The 20,634-nt window shown below is 36.0% G+C and overlaps 1 protein-coding gene across 2 annotated transcripts in view; it reads right to left on the reverse strand.

The window, feature by feature from the left end:
- The window catches only part of SGTB (small glutamine rich tetratricopeptide repeat containing beta), a 48,516-nt gene that overhangs the window by 13,368 nt on the left and 14,514 nt on the right, over positions 1-20,634 (reverse strand). For both annotated transcript variants that reach the window (XM_036848598.1, XM_036848597.1), the window contains exon 5: positions 17,202-17,301. In XM_036848598.1, the coding sequence (XP_036704493.1) occupies positions 17,202-17,301 (100 nt within the window). The remainder of the gene's footprint in view (positions 1-17,201; positions 17,302-20,634) is intronic.

Consider the following 20,634-nt stretch of genomic DNA (forward strand, 5'->3'; position numbering starts at 1 on the left):
CGTGCGTTTGCATGTCCAATCCCATAAATTAGTTCACGTGTCTGGCATACATTGTCATGTGCGTGCATCCTCTACAAGTGATTTTGCTTTTGTGTACTTTACTGTAAATTACTGTATACAGTACTGTAGTACAGTATCTTTATTTCAAGCCCAGGACGTCAGGAGGCAAGCGTAAAAGCAACAGTGATGTAGCTGGTACTGCTAAGAAGCTCTAGGATTGGAGGCCCAGAGAAAGGATGAAGAGAGACAAGAGGAAGAAGTAACTGAAGAGCCAAAGAGATTCATGATGCAGGAAATGGCAAGGGGATTTTCTTTATTTGAGGAGGCACTGTTAGTTTTTGAGGCACAAGACCCAAATGTAGAACAGTACACGTACACAAAGGTGGCAGCAGCTGTTCAAAATGCAATCCATTGCTACTGTGCCATCTATGATGAGAAAAAAAAATGCTACTACCCAGACATCACTGGATCATTTTTTCAAGAAGGTAGATAGAATTGATTCCAGCAAGGAACCAGAACCTGTGCCATCAACGTCAGACGTGAGTGAAATTGCAGCTTGCCCTCCATCTCCTATTGCTGACGATCCTTCAGCTCTACCATCTCCTACCTCTTCTCCCTCCTCCAGTCAGTAACTCTTCTTGCCTGTTCACTCGATGCCAGCCCCTGTATGCCAGCTGTTGTACTGTACTACTGTACTTTTCAAGGTACTGTACTGTGAGATTAAACATGTTTTTTGTGTTTGTTTTTTATATATTATCTGTCTGAAAAGTATTATAAACCTCTTATAGTACAGTACTATATAGCTGATTGTGTTAGTTGGTACCTAGGCTAACTCTGTTGGACTTATGAACAAATTGGACTTAAGAATGCGCTCTTGGAACGGAACTCGTTCGTATGTAGAGGACTTACTGTATAGAATAATTTAAGGGTCAAAATAATAATTATGGTAATTTATTATAACACACTGAATAGTAAATTTTTAAAAATTCATGAGTCCATACAATACTTTCAGAGGACAAAGGAGGAGGAAAGCCAAAAAGAGTGAAAAGGAAAGAAAACTCTTCTTTTCAGAAATATGTGAGAAAATATTATGTAAAGGAAATGATAAAATTAGAAAAATCACCATTTTGTAACCATCAATGTATTAATGATTCAGGGACAGATCATCAGTGGATGATAAAACACTGAGTAAAAGATCGTTGTGGGGAATTCTCTGGCGGTCCAGTGGTTAGGACTTGGCACTTTCACTGCCAGGGCCTGGGTTCAATGTCTGGTCGGGGAACTAAGATCTTGTATGCTGCATGGTGCAGCCGAAAAAACATTAAAAGATTGCTGGGGGGCTTCCCTGGTGGCGCAGTGGTTGAGAGTCTGCCTGCCGGTGCAGGGGACGCGGGTTCGAGCCCTGGTCTGGGAGGATCCCACATGCCGTGGAGCAACTGGGCCCGTGAGCCACAATTACTGAGCATGCGCGTCTGGAGCCTGTGCTCCGCAACAAGAGAGGCCGCGATAGTGAGAGGCCCGCGCACTGCGATGAAGAGTGGCCCCCGCTTGCCGCAACTAGAGAAAGCCCTCGCACAGAAAACGAAGACCCAACACAGCCATAAATAAATAAATATTAAAAAAAAAAAAAAAAGATTGCTGGGGAACAGGATATTCACATGATCTGACCATATAGATAATTTTTTCCTTTTTTAAAACGGAAATACAGTTGATGTACAATTTTATGTTAGTTTCAGGTGAACTACATAGTGATTGAACTTTTTTTTTTAAAATAAATTTATTAATTTATTTTTAGCTGTGTTGGGTCTTCGTTTCTGTGCAAGGGCTTTCTCTAGTTGCGGTGAGCAGGGGCCACTCTTCATCGCTGTGCACGGGCCTCTCACTATCGCGGCCTCTCTTGTTGCGGAGCACAGGCTCCAGATGCACAGGCTCCAGACGCGCAGGCTCAGTAGTTGTGGCTCACGGGCCCAGCTGCTCCGCAGCATGTGGGATCTTCCCAGACCAGGGCTCGAACCCGTGTCCCCTGCATTGGCAGGCAGATTCTCAACCACTGCGCCACCAGGGAAGCCCGTGATTGAACATTTACATCCATTACGGAATGATCACAATAATTCTAGTATCCAACTTTCCCCATACAAAGTTATTACAATATTGTATACCATATTCCTTATGCTGTATATTACATCCTCTGGCTTATTTATTTTATAATTGGAAGCTTGCACCTCTTAATCCCCTTCATCTATTTCACCCAACCCACCACTCCACTCTCCTCTGGCAAACACCCATTTGTTCTCTGTATCAATGAAGCTGTTCTCATTTTGTTTGTTTTGTTTTTTAGATTCCACATATAAGTGAGATACAATATTTGTCTTTCTCTATCTGACTTATTCCACTTAGCATGATACCCTCTAGATCCATCCACATTGTCACAAATGGCAAGATTTGGGGTTTTATATGGCTGAGTAATATTCCATTGTGTGTGTGTGTGTACATGTATATATAACATCTTCTTTATCCATTCATCTATTGATGAACACTTAGGTTGCTCCCATATCTTGACTATTGTATATGATGCTACAATGAATACTGGGTTACATATATCTCTTCAAATGACTGTTTTTGTTTTCTTTGGGTAAATACCCAGAACTGAAATTGGTGGATTGTACAGTAGTTGTAGTTTTAATTTTTTGAGGAACCTCCATACTGTTCTCCATAGTGGCTGTACCAAATTACACTCCCACTAACAGTGCACGAGGATTCCCTTTGGTACACATCCTCACCAACACTTGTTATATGCTGTCTTTTTGATGATAGCCATTCTGACAGGTGTGAGGTGGTACCTCATTGTAGTTTTGATTTGCAATTACCTGATGATTAGTGATGTTGAGCATCTTTTCACGTGTCTGTTGGCCAACTGTATATCTTCTTCGGAAAAATGTTTATTCAGGTCCTCTGCCTATTTGTTAATTGGGTTGTTTTTATGATGCTGAATTGTATGAGTTTTTTTGTATGTTTAGAATAGTAACCCATTATCTGATATATCATTTGCAAATTATCTTCTCCCATTCAGTAGGCTGCTTTTTCATTTTGTTGATGGTATCCTTTGCTCTGCAATGGATTTTTAGTTTGAGGTAGTCCCATTTGCTTACTTTTGCTTTTGTTTCCCTAGCTCGAAGAGACAGATGCTAAGATCAATATCAAAGAGTGTACTGCTTATGTTTTTTTCCAGGAGTTTCATGATTTCAGGCCTTACGTTTAATTCTTTGATTCATTTTGAGTTTATTTTTGTATTGATATACAGTGTGAGAAACTGGTCCAGTTTTCCCAATACAATTTATTAAAGAGGTTGTCTCTTCCCCATTGTATATTCTTACCTTCTTCAATGTAGATTAATTGACCATGTAAGTGTGGGTTTATTTCTGGGCTCTCTATACTGTTCCATTGATCTGTGTCTGGTTTTGTTTCAGTACCATACTGTTTTGATTACTTTAGCTTTGTAGTTTAGTTTGAAAACAGGGAGCATGATACTTCTAGATTTGTTCTTTTTTCTCAAGATTGCTTTGGCTATCCAGGGTCTTTTGGATACAAATTTTAAAATTATTTCCATACGAATTTTAAAATTATTTGTTCTAGTCCTGTAGAAAATGCCATTGGTATTTTGATAGGGATTGCACTGAATCTGTAGATCGCTTTGGGTAGTATGGTCATTTTAACAATACTAATTCTTCCAATCCATGAGCACAGTATATCTTTCCATCTGTTAGTGTCATCTTCAATTTCTTTCATCAATGTCTTATAGTTTCCCAAGTGCAGGTCTTTTACACCTCCTTAGTTAGAATTATTCCTACGTATTTTATTCTTTTTTATGCAATTATACATGGGATTGTTTTCTTAATCTGTTAGTCCATCTCTAGTGTATAGAAATGCAAGACTTCCATATATTAATTTTGTATCTTGCAACTTTAATGAATTCATTTATTAGTTCTAATAGTTTTTGGTGGTGTCTTGAGGGCTTTCTATATATAGTATCATGTCATCTGTAAACAGTGACAGTTTTACCTGTTCCTTTCCAATTTGGATTCCTATTATTTCTTTTTCTTGTCTGACTGACCTGGCTAGGACTTTCAAAACTATGTTGAATAAAAGTGGTGAGAGTGGGTATCCTTGTCTTGTTCCTGATTGTAGAAGAAATGACTTCAGCTTTTCACCATTGTGGATGATGCTGGCTGTGGGTTTGCTACAGATGGCCTTAATTGTGTTGAGGTATGTTCCCTCTATAGCCACTTTGTTGAAACTTTTTATCATAAATGGATGTTGAATTTTGTCAAAAGCTTTTCCTGCATCTATTGAGATGATCATATGACTTTTATTCTTCAATCTGTTTATGTGGTATATCACATTGATTGATTTCCAGACATTGAACCATCCTTGCATCACTGGGATAAATTCCACTTGATCATGGTGTATGATCCTTTTAATGTCTTGCTGAATTCAAATTGCTAATATCTTGTTGAGAAGTTTTACATCTATGTTCATCAGTGATATTGGCAGGTAGTTTTCTTTTTCTGTGGTGTCTTTGTCTGGTTTTGGTATCAGGTTTTGGTGATGCTGGCCTCATAAAATAAGTTCAGAAGCATTCCTTCCTCTTCAGATTTTTGAGAAGGATAGCTGTCAACTCTTCTTTAAATGTTTGGTAGAATTCACCTGAAAATCTCCTGGTCCTAGACTTTTGTTTATTGGGAGTTTTTTTTTTTTTTTGAATTACTGATTCAATTCCATTACTGGTAATTGGTCTGTTCATATTTTCTATTTCTTCCTAGTTCAGTCTTGGAAGATTGTACATTTCTAGGAATTTATCCATTTCTTCTAGGTTGTCCAATTCATTGGTGTATATTTGTTCATAATAGTATCTTATAATTCTTTGTATTTCTGTGGTGTCTGTTGTTACTTCTCCTCTTTCATTTCTGATTTTATTTCTTTGGGCCATCTCTCTTTTTTTTCTTGATAAGTCTGGATAAAGGTTTATTAATTTTGTTTATCTTTTCAAAGAACCAGCTCTTAGTTTCATTGATTTTTTTTCTTTTTTTTAAAGTCTCTACTTCATTAATTTCTGCTCATATCTTTATTACTTCTTTCCTTCTACTAACTTTGTGTTTTGTTTGTTCTTCTTTATTATTTCCATTAAGTGTAAGGTTAGATTGTTTGAGATTTTTTAAATTTCCTGAGATAGGTGTGTATCACTACAAACTTCCCTCTTAGAACTGCTTTTGCTGAGTCCCATAGTTTTTAGATCACTGTGTTTCAATTTTCATTTGTCAGGTATTTTTTATTTCCTCTTTTATTTCTTCAGTGACCCACTGGTTGTTTAGTAGCATATTATTTAGCCTCCACAAGCTTGTGTTTTTTGCAGCTTTCTCCTAGCAGTTGATTTCTCGTCTCACAGCACTGTGGTCAGAAAAGATGCTTGATATGATTTCAATTTTGTTAAATTTAGTGAGACTTGTTTTGTGGCCTAGCCTGGAGAATGTTCCATGTGCACTTGAAAAGAATGTGTATTCTGCTGCTTTTGGATGGAGTGTTCTATATATATCATTTAAGTTTATCTGGTCTAATATGTCACTTAAGGCCAGTGTTTCCTTATTTTCTGTCTGGATGATCTATCCATTGATGTAAGTGGGGTGTTAAAGTCCTCTACTATTATTGTATTACTAAAAATTTCTCCCTTTATGTTAATATTTGCTTTATGTATTTAGGTGCTCCTATGTTGGGTGCATATATATTCACAATTATATCTTCTTGTTGGGTTGATTTCTTTATCATTATGTAATGTCCTTTCCTGTCTCTAGTTACAGCCTTTGTATTAAAGTCTATTTTGTCTCACATTTGTATTACTACCCCAACTTTCTTTTCATTTCCATTTTCATTGAATACCTTTTGCCATCCCTTCACTTTCAGTCTGTGTGTGTTTTTATATGTGAATTGAGTCTCTTGTAGGCAGCATGTATATGGGTCTTGTTCTTTTCTCTATTCAGCCACCCTAAGTCTTCTGACTGGAGCATAGAGTCCACTTACATTTAAAGTAATTATTGATAGGTACGTACTTACTGCCATTTTGTTAATTGTTTTGTAGTTGTATTTGTAGTTCCTCTCTATTTCTTTTTTCTTCTCTTATTCTCTTTCCTTGTGATTTGATTGCTTTCTTTAGTGTTCTGTCTTTATTCCTTTTAATTTTTTTGTATCTGTATAGGGTTTTTGTTTGTGGTTACCACAAGGTTCATATACCTACAACCTTTGTACACTGTAGTCTATTTTAAGTTGATATTGCTTAAGTTCAAGTGCGTTCTAAAAGCACTACATTTTTAATCCTCTCCAACATTTGATGTTTTGGATGTCATATTTTACATCTTTTTATTTTGTGATTCACTTAAGTAATTATTTTAGATATAGATAATTTTACTACTTCTGTCTTTTAAGATTCATAGTAGCTTTATAGACTGTTGATCCACTACCTTTAGTGTGTGTTTGCCTATACCAATGAGATTTTTCCTTTCATAATTTTCATATTTCTAGTTGTGGCCTTTTCTTTTCGACTTAGAGCAGTCCCTTTAACATTTCTTGTAAAGCCAGTTTAGTAGTGCTGAACTCTTTTATCTTTGCTTGTCTGTAAAACTCTTTATCTCTCCTTCAATTCTGAATGATAATCTTGCCAAGTATTCTTGGTTGTAGGTTTTTTTCTTTCAGCACTTTGAATATATCATGCCACTCCCTTCTGGCCCGCAAAGTTTGTGCTGAAAAGGCAGCTCATAACCTTATGGGAGTTCCATTGTATGTAACTAGTAGCTTCTCTTGTTGCTTTTAAGATTCTCCCTTTACCTTTATTTTCTGCCATTTTATTTATAATGTGTCTTGCTGTGAATTTCTTTGGGTTCATGTTGTTTGGGACTCTTTGTGATTCCTGGACCTGTTTCTTTCCTGTTTCCTTCCTCAGGTTAGGGGAATTTTCAGCTAACTTATTTCTTCAAATAAGTTACCTGCCCCCTTCCCTCTCTCTTTTCCTTCTTGTACCCCTTTAATGCAAATGTTAGTACACTTGATTGTCCCTTAAACTATCCTCATTTTTTTAAATTATTTTTTTCTCTTTTTCTGTTCAGCTTGGGTGATTTGCACTACTCTGTCTTTCAGATTGCTGATCCATTTTTCTTTATCATCTAATCTATTGTTGATTCTAATGTATTTTTTATTCTAGTTATTGTATTTTATTATTCAACTCTGTTTCATTCTTTTATATTTTCTAAGTCTTTGTTGAAATTCTCACTGTGTTCATCCATTCTTCTCCCAAGTGCAGTAAGCATCTTTATGATAATACCTTGAATTCTTTATCAGGTAGATTGCTTATCTCCACTTTGTTTAGTTCTTTTTTTGAGGTTTTGTCTTGTTCCTTTGTTTGGAAAATATTCCTTTGTCTCCTAATTTTGCCTAATTCTCTCTGCTTATTTCTATGTATTAGGTAGGTCACTTGTATCTCCCAATCTTGGAGAAGTAGCTTTACGTAGGAGATGTGCTATGGGGCCCAACACCATGCTCCCTTCTGATCACCAGGCTATATGATCTAAGAGTGCCCTCTATGTGGGCCATGGGCACTCTTCTGTTGTGGTGGGCTGACTACTGTGGGCATGCTGGTAGGCAGTGCTAGCCTCCAGCATTAATAGGCTGGAGGGAGGATTCCAAAATGGCAGTTCCTAGTGCCAGTCTCATCACAGTAGAACAAGCTCCCCAAAATGGCTGCTGCCAGTGTCTCTGTCCCCAGACAGACAGTTGCCTCCTGCCTCTCTGGGAGGCTCTCTAAGACCATCAGGTGGGTCTAACCCAGGCTCCTTTCAAACTACTGCCTCTGCACTGGGACCCTGAGGGTGTTAGATTTTGCATGCGCCCAGTAAGAGTGGAGTTCCTCTTTCCTACAGCCCTCCAGCTCTCCCAAATGTAAGCCCTGGTAGTTTTCAAAGCCAAACTTTCTGGGGACTCGCCTTCCTGGTTCAGAACCTCTAGGCTGAGGAACACAAGGTGGGGCTTGGACTCCTCACTCCTTGAGGAGGACCTCTGCAGTTGCAGTATCTTTCTTGTTTGTGGGTCATCAACCTGAGGTTGTGTATCCTGCCTATACCACATCTCTGCCCCTCCTCAGTGTGGCTCCTTCTTTATATCTTCAGTTGTGGAAAATCTTTTCTGCTAGTCTTCAGGTCATCCTCCTAGATATTTGCTCTGTAAGCAGTTCTAATTTTGGTGTGCCTATGGGAGGAGGCGAGTTCAGGGTCTTCCTACTCAGCCATCTTAGGGAAGCTCCTCATACATTATTTTTAATTATAAAAGGAGTAATAGAAAGATATGGTAGTCACCACCCTAAGATATAAATTTCAGAATCACCATCAGTGGGACAGTTTGAAATTATGGGCCTCCTAATATAATGCAATAAATGGTATACAAATTATTTATGTAGGCTTCATGCCAAAATGTAACCTAAATTTAATCATGAGGAAGCCATCACACATATCCAGAATATGGCACATTCTATAAAATCACTGGCCTTAACTCTTTGGAAAAATCTATGTCATGAAAAATAAACAACCAAAAAAGACATTTTCTAGATTAAAAGAGACTAAAGTGATATATCAAAATGCAACGTGTGGTCCTTGATTGGATTCTAGATCGAAAAACATAGCTATAGATGGTATTTGAGGGACAAGTGGAGAAATTTCAATACTAATGCTAATTTTCTTACATGTGAATGGTAGGGTAGTTATGCAGGGTATGGCTTAGGAGATATAACTAAAGTATTTGGGATCAGCATGAAAATTTTATATGTGTGTACACACACACACACACACACAAACACACCCTTGTAGAGAGACAGAGAGCAAGAAAGAGAGAGGAAGTAAACACGGCAAAGTGTTAGCTACTATTAACTCTAGGGTAAACATATATGGATGTTCATTGTATTACTCTTCCAGTAAGTTTAAATAGGTTTTAAATATGTTGAAATTTGTTTCCCTAAATATATATCATATAAAATTATTATATATAATAAATATGTATTATTTGTGAATATATATATGCAACATGCTGCCATGTGATTGTTTCACCAGTAGAAGTCTTCAAGTAGAGGCAAGTCTCCCTTCTAAAATTCACTGAATCAATTCAACTCAAAATTTTGTTGAACACCTGCAATATGCTAAATCCAGCTCAAAATCAAGTATACAGAAATGAAGAGGCTATATCTTTGCCCTCAAACATTCACTGTCTAATAGGGAAACAGACATGTAAATAAATAAATAGTATGATAAGTGCAACAGTGGAGATATCAAAGGAAGAGGCAACACAGAGAAAGATATGGTTAACTGTATGCAGAGCTGTCTAATAGAACTTTCTGTGATAGACAAGTTCTTTACCTGTGCTATCCAATACAGCAGTCCCTAGTCACATGTGACTAAAGAGCACTGGAAATATGCTACTGCAATTGAGGAACTGAATTTTTTATTTTATTAATTGTAATTAATTTACATTTGAACAGCCAAATGTGGATAGAAGCTACCATATTGAACAGCACCACTCCATAGGGCATGGCAGGGAAGGGGAGGTTGAAGAGAGAAGAAATTAAGAAAGTCTTCCCAAAAGACGCAACATCTAACAGGGTCTTGAAGGATGACAGGAATTTGCCCAATTAGATAAGGTAGGAAATACTCTATGCAGAGAAAGAAGCACATAAAAGTATGAAGAGATGTCCCAACATGGCATTTTTAGGAAATCAGTAAATTTCACGTCACATGGGCATAGAGAGCAGAGGAGAGGAATGGGTTAAGAAGAATAGTGAAGATAATAAAGTTAAAAGAAAAGAGAGAGCTTATATTATAAAAGATCTGATGTATCATCCAGAGGAGCTTAAATCTGATCACGGTATTTGGAACTAGTGAACAGAAAGCAAGAGTTAGACAATTAATTTCATATTTTAGAACGATCATTTTGACAGAAGACTGAAGTGGAGACTGCAAGTAGAAACGGGAAGCCAATTGAAGTTACTATTGCACTAGTTTAGCAAAAGTTAAGAATCTGGATGGAAGTGAAAGAGGGAACAAATGAGCTATTTTGGGAGGTATATGGAAAAGGGAAACAAAGAGGAAGACTCCCTGATATTTAGCTTCAGATACTGATAATAAAACAAGGAATAAAGCAGGGAGAATCAGACCCAGAAAGAAGAGTGGGCAGAAGGAAAGAGTATGACTATGTTTCAATACTGAAAGCTTTAGCTTTAGATCACAAACTGCAAGCTGGGATGAAAGCAGATTTGCGCAGCTCACAAAAGAAAGAGGAGAGGCGTCTGAATCTGCATCCAGGAAAGGGAAGAGAAATCAGGCTATATTTGAAGCTTCTGTGAGATGCAGCCAAACACGCCAGTGCCTGAACTGAATAACAATGTGGTCTGCTCTCTCTGACCCTGCTGTCTAGTTATCAGGGCATAACTAATGAAACTCCAGCAGAACAAAACAGTCAGAGTCATCATGTTTTCAGACACCCTCGCTTTCTTTACCTTGTTAGAGCGAGAGCATGAATATAACTTGTGCTCTATTTTTATAGGAAATTAAGGCAAAAAAAAATTACAGGTACCTAACATTTCCCATACTGTATATCACATATAAATAAATTATAGCAAAAGCCTACTCCTACAACTAGGAATTACATTGTTTTTGAAAGAAACAAATATTGAAAGCCTAGAACTATGACATATATATATATATATATATACACACACACATATCATTACTCTTCACAACTACCCTGTGAAGCGGTTAGTATTATCTCTATTTTACAAGTGAGGAAATTGAGGCTCAGAAAGGTTTAGTGGCTACCCAAGGTCACACAGCTAGTTAGTGGCTGAACTGAGATTCAACTCTAAGTTCAACAAACCAAAGTCAAGTCCCACTGAACCCAATGACTATATGCTGCTTATGGAGGTGGAAGAAAACAAAATGCAAAACAATGAGGTCTCTGTTCCCATCTTTCTAGAGCTCCCGCTGTCACCAGCATTCCTTGGTACAATGCCCTGATGCTTCCTAATTCTGCCTTTTAAACTACGCTCTCCAACCTAAAATGCCTTCCCCTCTTCTCTGTTTACCCCAGTTCTACCCGTCCACCAAATCCACCTTCAACTCAAATTCCCCATCACGTGACAGGCCTTCCAGACAAACTCTCTCCATCATGCACTCTCTTTCCCGATATCTTTAATTCCATTTATTGACTCAGTCATTGAACCACCTATCCATCCCAGAAACAGGAGATGATTCTGTGTAAGGTAATGTACTCAGCAATGAGGCTGTAAAAAAGAAATACCTATAAGAATACAGATGGCCCCTAACTTACAATGGTTTAACTTACAATTTTTTGACTTTACGATGGTGCAAAAGCAATACTCATACAGTAGAAACCGTACTCCAAATTTTGAATGTTGATCTTTTCCAGAGCTAGTGATAAGTGGCATGATACTCCCTCGTGATGCTGGGCAGTGGCAGCGAGCTGCAGCTCCCAGTCAACCATGCGATCACGAGGGTAAACAATGACACACTTACAACCATTCTGTACCCATGCAACCATTCTGCTTTTCACTTTCAGTACAGTATTCAGTAAATTACACAAGACATTCAACACTTTATTATAAAATAGGCTTTGTGTTAGATGATTCTGCCCAACTGTGAGGCTAATGTAAGTGTTCTGAGCATATTTAAGATAGGCTAGGCTAAGCTGTGTCAGTAGGTTAGGTGTATTGAATGCATTTTTGACTCATGACATTTTCAAGTTTATCGGGATGTAACATCGTAAGTCGAGGAAGATCTGTACTGTTTAGGGACGGAAGAAATGGAAAACTAGCGAGTTTAATATGAAATATCATTTCATATTATAAAGTACTTGGAAATATTTTAGACCTATAAATCATTTGTTGTTTTATGTATACAAGTGTTAATTTGAGTGTCTGGTCACTTCAACATCACTGGAAATTTCTTATATTTCTTCTATAGTCTTCCATGCATCCAACAAAAATTGGCTGAACTCTTGTGAGGCACAGTGCTAGGTATTACAGGGAATACGAATAGACACAAGATGCAATCTCTGCCCTTCAGCTGAAGAAATAAAACAAGTATGCATATAATTATAAGGCAGAACATATATGATAAACTTATATAAGTGTTATATATCATAGTAAGTGCTAGGAACATAGAATAAAAGCAAAACTAAATAATAGGTTTTCAAGGAAGGACTCATGTTGTCCTGGTATCTGAGCTGAGCCTAAAGCATCATTAGGATCCTAAAAGCCCAAAATAGAAGATTAAGTCTAGAAAAGAAAGATTCATGCCTAAGAAATATACCAATTGATTGTTTTCTAATCATATAAAAAAGTCACTTCTATAAAAAGTAAACTTTGGTTCATCCTAGCAAGTTTAACATGTGAACAATATTTTGATTAGTAATAAACTGTGAAAATGAATATCAAAAGAAAGATTTAGATCTGCTATTCTGAGCTTCCAACTTGTGGCAGTCAGCTGGCTAAGAAAAATGGCAAGGGGTAGTTGGCAAACTACAGGCTATTGAGATATTTATAACCACTAGAGTCTAAAAAAAATTCCTAAAGCTTTATTTAATATTTGCAATACATATACAAATAAAGTTTTCTAATTATTTAATATTAAATTGCATACTCTATAACTGAACTCCTCAGGGAAGAAGATACTATTTAAATGCAAAAAAGAAGCATAATTATTCATTTCAATTTAACAATAATTAAATGAAAAGCAAGTACAGGTACTGCCAAGAATCTCTTCTAATACTGTACTAATGGACATGTGACTATTAACAAACACTAATCTCATTAAAAATAAATGATTTATCTAGGCTCAGATTCATCATATTCATAGTTAAAAGTATATGGCTTATGGAGCTCTATAAATAATCAATTTTCTGATAACATTTATACCTGGTCATAACATTCTGTGCAGTATTAAATGTATTTATTTCAAGATTTCATACGCTAAATGAAAACATGTCTAGTCATCTGATTACAGAGAATAAAATTCAAACATAAAAGCAGAGCTTGGGAAATTAATTCTCCACAAATTATTTGGATTTTCTATTTTTCTGAGCTGTATTATTAGAACAGATTAACAAAGTGATTTGTGCGTGTGTGTGTGTGTGAAGAGAGAAAATGTAGGTTTTCAGTATGGCCAACTAAATTCCTTATGGATCCAATGCTTCCAAAAATAACAACTCTAAATTCTGGACAAAATACAAAAAACAACAACAACAACAACTAAAGGCAGCCTGGGTGCCTATGAATAGGAAAATGCCTAAACAAACGGTGATGTGTTCAAACAACCAATACTGAACAGTTTAAAAAAAAGAACCATGCAACAACAGGATTGAATGTCAAAACCATTATGTCGAGTAAAAAAGGTCTCACACACAAGGGTATACACAGTATGATTCCTTTTATGCGAAATTCTAACAGAGACAAATCTAATCTATGGTGGAAAAACAAAACAAAACAAAACAGTGGTTTTCTTTGGAGAGTGTTTTAGGCAACTGACTCTGAAGGGGCAGGCAGAACTTCCCGGGTTGGTGGTCATCTTCACTATCTTGACAGGGGTGGTGAGTTATATAGGTGTATGCATTTGTCAAAACTTAGTGAACATACAGTTAAGATCTGTGCGTTTTATTGCATGTAAATTTTACCTCAAAAGAAAAGAATGTAAAATATTGAACTGTATCAATGACATGCATACTAAAATATTTAGGGGGAAAGTGTACTGATGGCTGCAATTTACCTTGAAATGCATCAAAAATAAGATAGGCACAGACAGGTGAATAAATATTGATATAGCAAATATACTAAAATATTAATGGCAAAATCTTGGTGTGGATATATGCATATTCACTGGAAACCTCTTTGATTTTTCTAAATTTTCACTAAAAAAATGTTATAGATAAAAAAAAAAAAAAGAAGGAAAATAACATTAGATTAATTCAGAACAAGTCCTATGAGGCTAACATCATTTCCTTTCTATTTTACCGGGATTACCACCAGACTGGTAACTCAGAGAAAAACAATTGACAATGTATTTGGACCCCGATAAATTTGGATCTCTCTTCATAATCTGATTAAGGCAAAAACCCCAGATTGCATAAATAATAATGATAATAGTTACTGCTGTGTACAATACTCTTTACTAGACACTTTCCTAGCACTTTATATGTATTAACTATTTGATCTCTACAACAATGCGATGAGATAAATACTATTATCCACATTTTACCAATGGGGAAACTAAGATGTTAGGATAATTTGCTCAAGGTCACATACATGTAAGTGGAAGAGCCAGAAATTAGAATCCAAAGAGTGTGGGTCAGAACCCCTGCTCTTAACCACTTCCCCATGACTGCTCCCCTAGTTGACTCTGTAACTGATACAATGTCATATACGGTGCTCTTGTCAAGTTTGTGGTTGACATGAAGCTAGGAGCAAAAGCAAATATAGTACTTTACAATTTATCCCAAACGATTAAGGGACATATAAATAAAAGACTAACAAGATAAAATCCCATAGGGATAAAATATAAGATCCTGCATTTGAGTCCAAACAACCAACTTTACCTCCTGTGACAACACTGGTGCACAGCAGGTGTTGGGCAAGAACCTGTCAAATGAATGTACGATTGAGCGGCAGGGTAGAGAGAGTGTGTGAAAAAGGACAGGCTTTAATAAAACCAAAGCAAAATATAAATTTAATAGATAATGCTACAAAACACTAATATATAACTATGTTACCTAGAAGTAGGTTAAATGAGCACTCTACAAGACTGTTCTAGTCAGACCAACGCCAGATATGCTGTGCTAACTTCTGGGAACTACAGAGTAATAGATACAGGTAACCTGGAACAAGTTTAGAGCAAAAGTGTAAGATTTAAAACTGACCTATGTGAGGTACAATGGAAGAAGCTGTGAACATTTAATGTGGAGGAAAGACTTAAATGAACACAGTAGCAAACTTCAAAATGTAAGGTACTGTCATGAAAAAGAAGAATCACACTTATTCTGTAATTGTCCATAAGAATAAAAATAAAGTCAATTGAGAGAAGCTACAGGAGCTACATGGAAACAAAATCAGAGTCAAGGAAGACTTTTCTAACAGATATAACCACAAAAGAAAAGGTGGGAGAGAAGGGACTATCTCATAAGGGCATGAATACCCTAAATATGATAAAAATAACTCAATGAACGATTGGACCAAATTAACCTGAAGATCTCTTTCAAATCTAAGAACTTACTATATAATAAAAGGTAATTTTTATAAATCTCTGTCATAAAAAGCTTCAGATTGATTAAAATAGTCATCAGTGACCAAAATAGACTTGGCATGACAAAATTTAAACGTAAAGGAAAAAATAAAAAATAAAACTTATTTGCCAAGTCTGTAAATGCAGAGAGCTTTCAGCTTAAAAACACTGTAATAAAATGCAAAAGAAAAGATAAACAAATTTGTCTACATAAATATTTAAAACTTTTACATATGAAAAACATTAAAAGGCAAACAATAAGCTATGCAATTATGACAAAGGGATTTTATCTTTAATATAGAGCTATAGTGTCCAGTACAGCAGCCACAAGCCACATATGGTTATTTAAATTTAATTAATTTAAATTGACCTTACATTAAAATTTTAGTTTCTCCATTGCACTAGCCACATTTCAAGTTCTTAATAGCCACTGTGGTTAGTGGCTACTGTACTGGACAATGCAGATACAGGACATTTCCATCACTGCAGAAAGTTCTATTGGAATTTTAATATTTAAAAAATTTAGTGCAGGGAATTCATTACATAGCTGATGGAAGAGCTGAGATGCCAAACAGGGGGTTGTGCATCAGTGCAGAGATTAGCAACAGCAGGAAGCCATTACCGTCCCTAAGACAGAACAGAGGGCAGAGCCCAAAACCCAATGTCACCTGGAAAAAGCTGGGACCATGGCGGGTGTCTTGGGTGGGAGCTGGAGACAAGGAGGAGAAGCAGCCCCTGCTGGATAAACACCCTGATGTAAAAAGAGGGGAAGAAATACCTAACTTCTGCCTTCCTTCTGCCCTCCAATCTCCTGCCAGTACCTCCCACGGCTGAACACAGACAAAACCCAGGTGTCAAAGGAGCCTGGGAAATACAGCCTGCAGGGGTCAGACCCTCTGTTACAAAGGGCAGAAAAGGAAAGGAAAGAAATGTCTGAGGTCAAACAGGCTGAGGCCTGGCACAGGTACAAATAATTTATGGAGAAAAAAAAAACACAAATGGCCAACATTTGAAAAATGTCCAACCTCACCAGTAATTAAATGTAAATTACAAATCACTATTAAAATAAGAATAATATTAAATTAACAATAATAAATAATAATTCAAGTACTTAGTGCTGATAAGGGTGTGGTAAAAACAGATACATTCACATATCCTAGCGGAAGAAAAGAATTTTCAAAATATTTTCAAAGAAGCCAGAACAATTTTGAAATTAGCATCAACAAATTTTTAAATGTTTATACTGTTAGACCAACTGAGTGCATTTCCAAGGATAGATACAAAGTCTAGAAAATCTTAAGTCCAGAAAATAATTTTAGAAACAAAGATGTTCATTGCAGCTTTATAATATTGAAAAAAAAAAGGACACCTTCAATGTCCACCAGTAGGACAAAGCAAAGTAAGGCAAAGTCAGGTACATCTATCAATTTATTAAAAAATAATACTGCTTGTTTACCAGCCACAATGAAAGGTGCTAGATATTTAAAAAAGATTAAGAGGTAATAATAGACTAATTTGTATCCATTTAAATAATGTTTATGAAGGATTTCAATAAAATAAGGATGTGTTTGTGATATGCCTAGTGAATAAAGATTAATCTGAAATTGATTACTCTTACATCAAACAACATATGCCAAAAGGTTATTAGTAACAGTGGTTGCCTCTAAGTGGTAAATTTATGAGTTTATTTTTTCCTTCTTTTATACATTTCCAAACTTTCAAAATTTTCTAAATAAAAAAACACATTTTACAGAGCTATAAAAAACTCCTTCAGAGCTATCAATGCAAATGTTTAAAAACTGTAAACCTGCCACAACAGTGCCAGTTTACCTGTTACAATAATAAACTGCATTATTTGGATCCAATTCTATCGCCTGTGTGTAACAATCCACTGCAGCAGCATAATTTTCTTCTTTCATGTGGTTATTGCCTAAAATAACCAATAGGTACAGTAAGTACAATATACAGAAAAAAAGTCTGGAAGATAAATTTTAATCATAGAAACTACAGTAATACGAAGGTCAGCAACATGATTTTTCATTCATACTGGAAATAAATTTTATATTGTACTATAGAGTTGATACCCCTTAGCTTTCAGTGTGTTTGAATGATTTTTAACAGTGGAGAGTCTTTAAAAAATTAATCTTTGAATATCTTATAAAACCAGACTTCAATAAGTGAGTAAGTGTAACAATTATGATTACCTCTTGGCAAAACCTAATCTCTTCTCATCTTCCTTATCTTCATCTCTCTCTTTCATTTTAGAGCTGCCCCACCCCATTCCAGGTGGACCACCCTCCACAATCACTATCTCAGTCTGGACCTGGTCTTCCATTCCTTCCCTGTCAAAACATGCACCTGCTGATGAGCAAGCCCTCAGAACATGCGGTGAGGGTAAGCTAGTGAAACTACTCATGTCAATGTCATTGGCAGATATTTTTATGTGCTATCCCTTCCAGAGATAGATTCTCTTTTAAAGAAGATTATTGGAGATTAATTTCTAGAAAGACAGAATTTCAGATACCACAGCTAGCCCACAGCATACTGATCTTCAGGAAGGGCTTCTGCAGATACATCTGGCAATAATTTAGCTACGTTAACGACTGGTCGGCAAAATAAGGGATTTCTTGTGGCTATCTTCTGTAATCCATTAAACGGAAAAAAAATGTCACGATCACTATTAAGAACCAATGCTCAAAATTGAAATTTTTAAAACACTGGGATTACGAGGAAGTGTTTACATCTCAAAAGCCTCTATTATTCCTTCCAGCTTTCTCTGAACCAGAAGCTCTCCTATTAGCCCTGTTTTCTTAACAGATCATTAGCTACTTAATGGGAGGAGAGTGTAAATTTGCAGATAACAGTAAGATTAAAGGAAAGACAGGTAGATAAGAGTACCTAAAATCATACAAACGTTACTTCAAATTAAGAAGCAGAAATGAATATAAAGAGTGATTGCTAAATGAATATAAAAAGTGATTTCTACATAATTTCTCTTTGGTATGATAAAATGTTCTAAAATTGTGGTGATGGCTACACAACTCTGTGTACATACTAGAAACCAATGAATTCATACATGTTACAGTAAATCGCATGGTACGTCAATTATAGCTCAATAAAGCTGTTTTTTCAAAGCTAAAAAAATTAATTTAGATTTCCACCCCCAAAAAGAAATGAAGCTAAAAGGTTACATAGCTTTTATGCTTGAGCAAGAAATTAACCACATTAGCCTCAGTACTTAAATAGATTTGCTTCTTCCATGTAAAAGATTTAAATTCTCCGGGTTATGTGGATTTTCTTGTTGCCATTGGGTCTTTTTGTCTTGGGATGACATTTCTTGGGTAGTAGTAAAACCTAGTTTATGTCTTTTCCCATAAACCACACTAAGTGTACAGATACTAAATATATATATAGTGATATTAATGATAAAAAGCTTCAAGTCAGAAAATATTCAATATACAAAAACTCAGGACACAGATATTTGTGAAGATAAATATAACTAGGCACTGCACAGCACTCTATATTTATACATAGAACTCTCCTGTCTCCTTTAATCCTCAAGACAACCCTTTGAGATATGCCTTTACTTCTGTGACATGGCAGGGAATTAGAGCAATGAACCCTCCTTGGTTTTGTCTGATCTTATTGCAGCTCTTCAGAAGTAAAGCACACAAAAATATTTGAAAGCAACCTTCCAGGAAGGCACTAGCTGGCCAGAAGCGCTGATTAACTCAGGTAAGTATAACATGCAGCCTGGAATAACGTTATGCTTGACAGTCTACCATGGCCATTTGTTTTCACACGAATAGCAAAATCTGTATGACAGTTGTTTTAACTTTATGTGTAACATGTCTTAGATGTGACATGTCTTAGTGAAAACAAAGAATAAGAGCTTTTGGTTAAAGCCGAAAGCAGTAGGTAATTCAGTCTGCCCATGCTGCCAGAGTAAATAAGCCTCACTCTGCATCTCCTTCCAACCCTCAACTTACTAACATTCATTATATCAAAACAAACTCTACAGGGAATGCAGTCACCCAGTGTTCTGTCATACAGAGGGAGTAAATATGAGGGACAAAAATAAAATTTCAATTTGCCATTTAGTACTAGAGCTAAAACAAGAGAGCTGCAAAAGCAAAATGTTAGTGGAGCATATATTACATCACTGAGGATGTCACACACTACAAAAGTCTAAGCAGAAGGAAAAAGAAACATCAGATTAAATTGTTTCAATTAGAATAATATATGAAAAATGCATTTGTATCTGGATAGTTCAAATGCAAATTCTTTGGGGAATACTATAATTCAAATGACAATGAGGATCTGGTTGTTACTTTATTTTACATGTAATTTACGAAAGTCCTAATTCTAAAATTTTAAGTCACTGTAGTGATAAGATTTCTTAGAGGAAATAAAAAATTGAAAACTGAAACCAGTCTATTTGTAGGAAACACAGCACCTTCTAATATAATCCAAAGAAGATAATCACACAATAGTGAAAATAAATATAGACAAAGATATTAAGACAGTGTTACTTAGGATTACAAAATTGTCTGTCTAGGTAAGTAAATCATGGTCTAACAGTACCATGGAACACTATGCAGCCATTAAAAGCAGTGATAGAGTGTAATTTATAGACCTAATAGAAAGGACCATGCCCGAGGAATAGGAAAAGCATACTCTTTTCCATATCTACCTTTTTAGACACCAACCAATTTTTTTAAGAAAAAACTCAACTGCCTTCTTCAGAGTATAAACTAAAGAAAAGGCCAGAAAATGGTTCTGAACCATTTGTGTACAGCTTCAGAACACTGCACATTCCCTAATAACTCTCTGCCTATAGGACAGCGTCTTTGTTGGCTCTCATTCACTGGTCAAGATCAGGACTCTGCCCTACAGTTCCTTAGTACAAATCTTGTAGGCCTTACCTGGCTTGCCTCTATAGCTTAACAAAACTGACATGATATAAAAACTGAACACAGATCCTCAATGGTGACGTATTTATTAAAATCAAGTATGCTCCAATAGTCACTATTAGAAAATTTAATAACATAGTAATCAAATGTGCTAGTTAATAAATCCTTAAGTGCCATATACACATATTAAATTTCAAAGAACTCAAAAATGCTAAATACACAAAAGTTAAAAATAATACTGAAAATCATTTTCATGTCTTTGATTAAGCATAAAGAATTTGGGATCCTAGAGTACACACAGCAAATACAGTTGCAAATAATCAACCCTTAAGTGACTTGTTTTGCAAGTT

This window comes from Balaenoptera musculus, chromosome 3 (assembly GCF_009873245.2).
Source record: "Balaenoptera musculus isolate JJ_BM4_2016_0621 chromosome 3, mBalMus1.pri.v3, whole genome shotgun sequence".
NCBI lineage: Eukaryota > Metazoa > Chordata > Mammalia > Artiodactyla > Balaenopteridae > Balaenoptera > Balaenoptera musculus.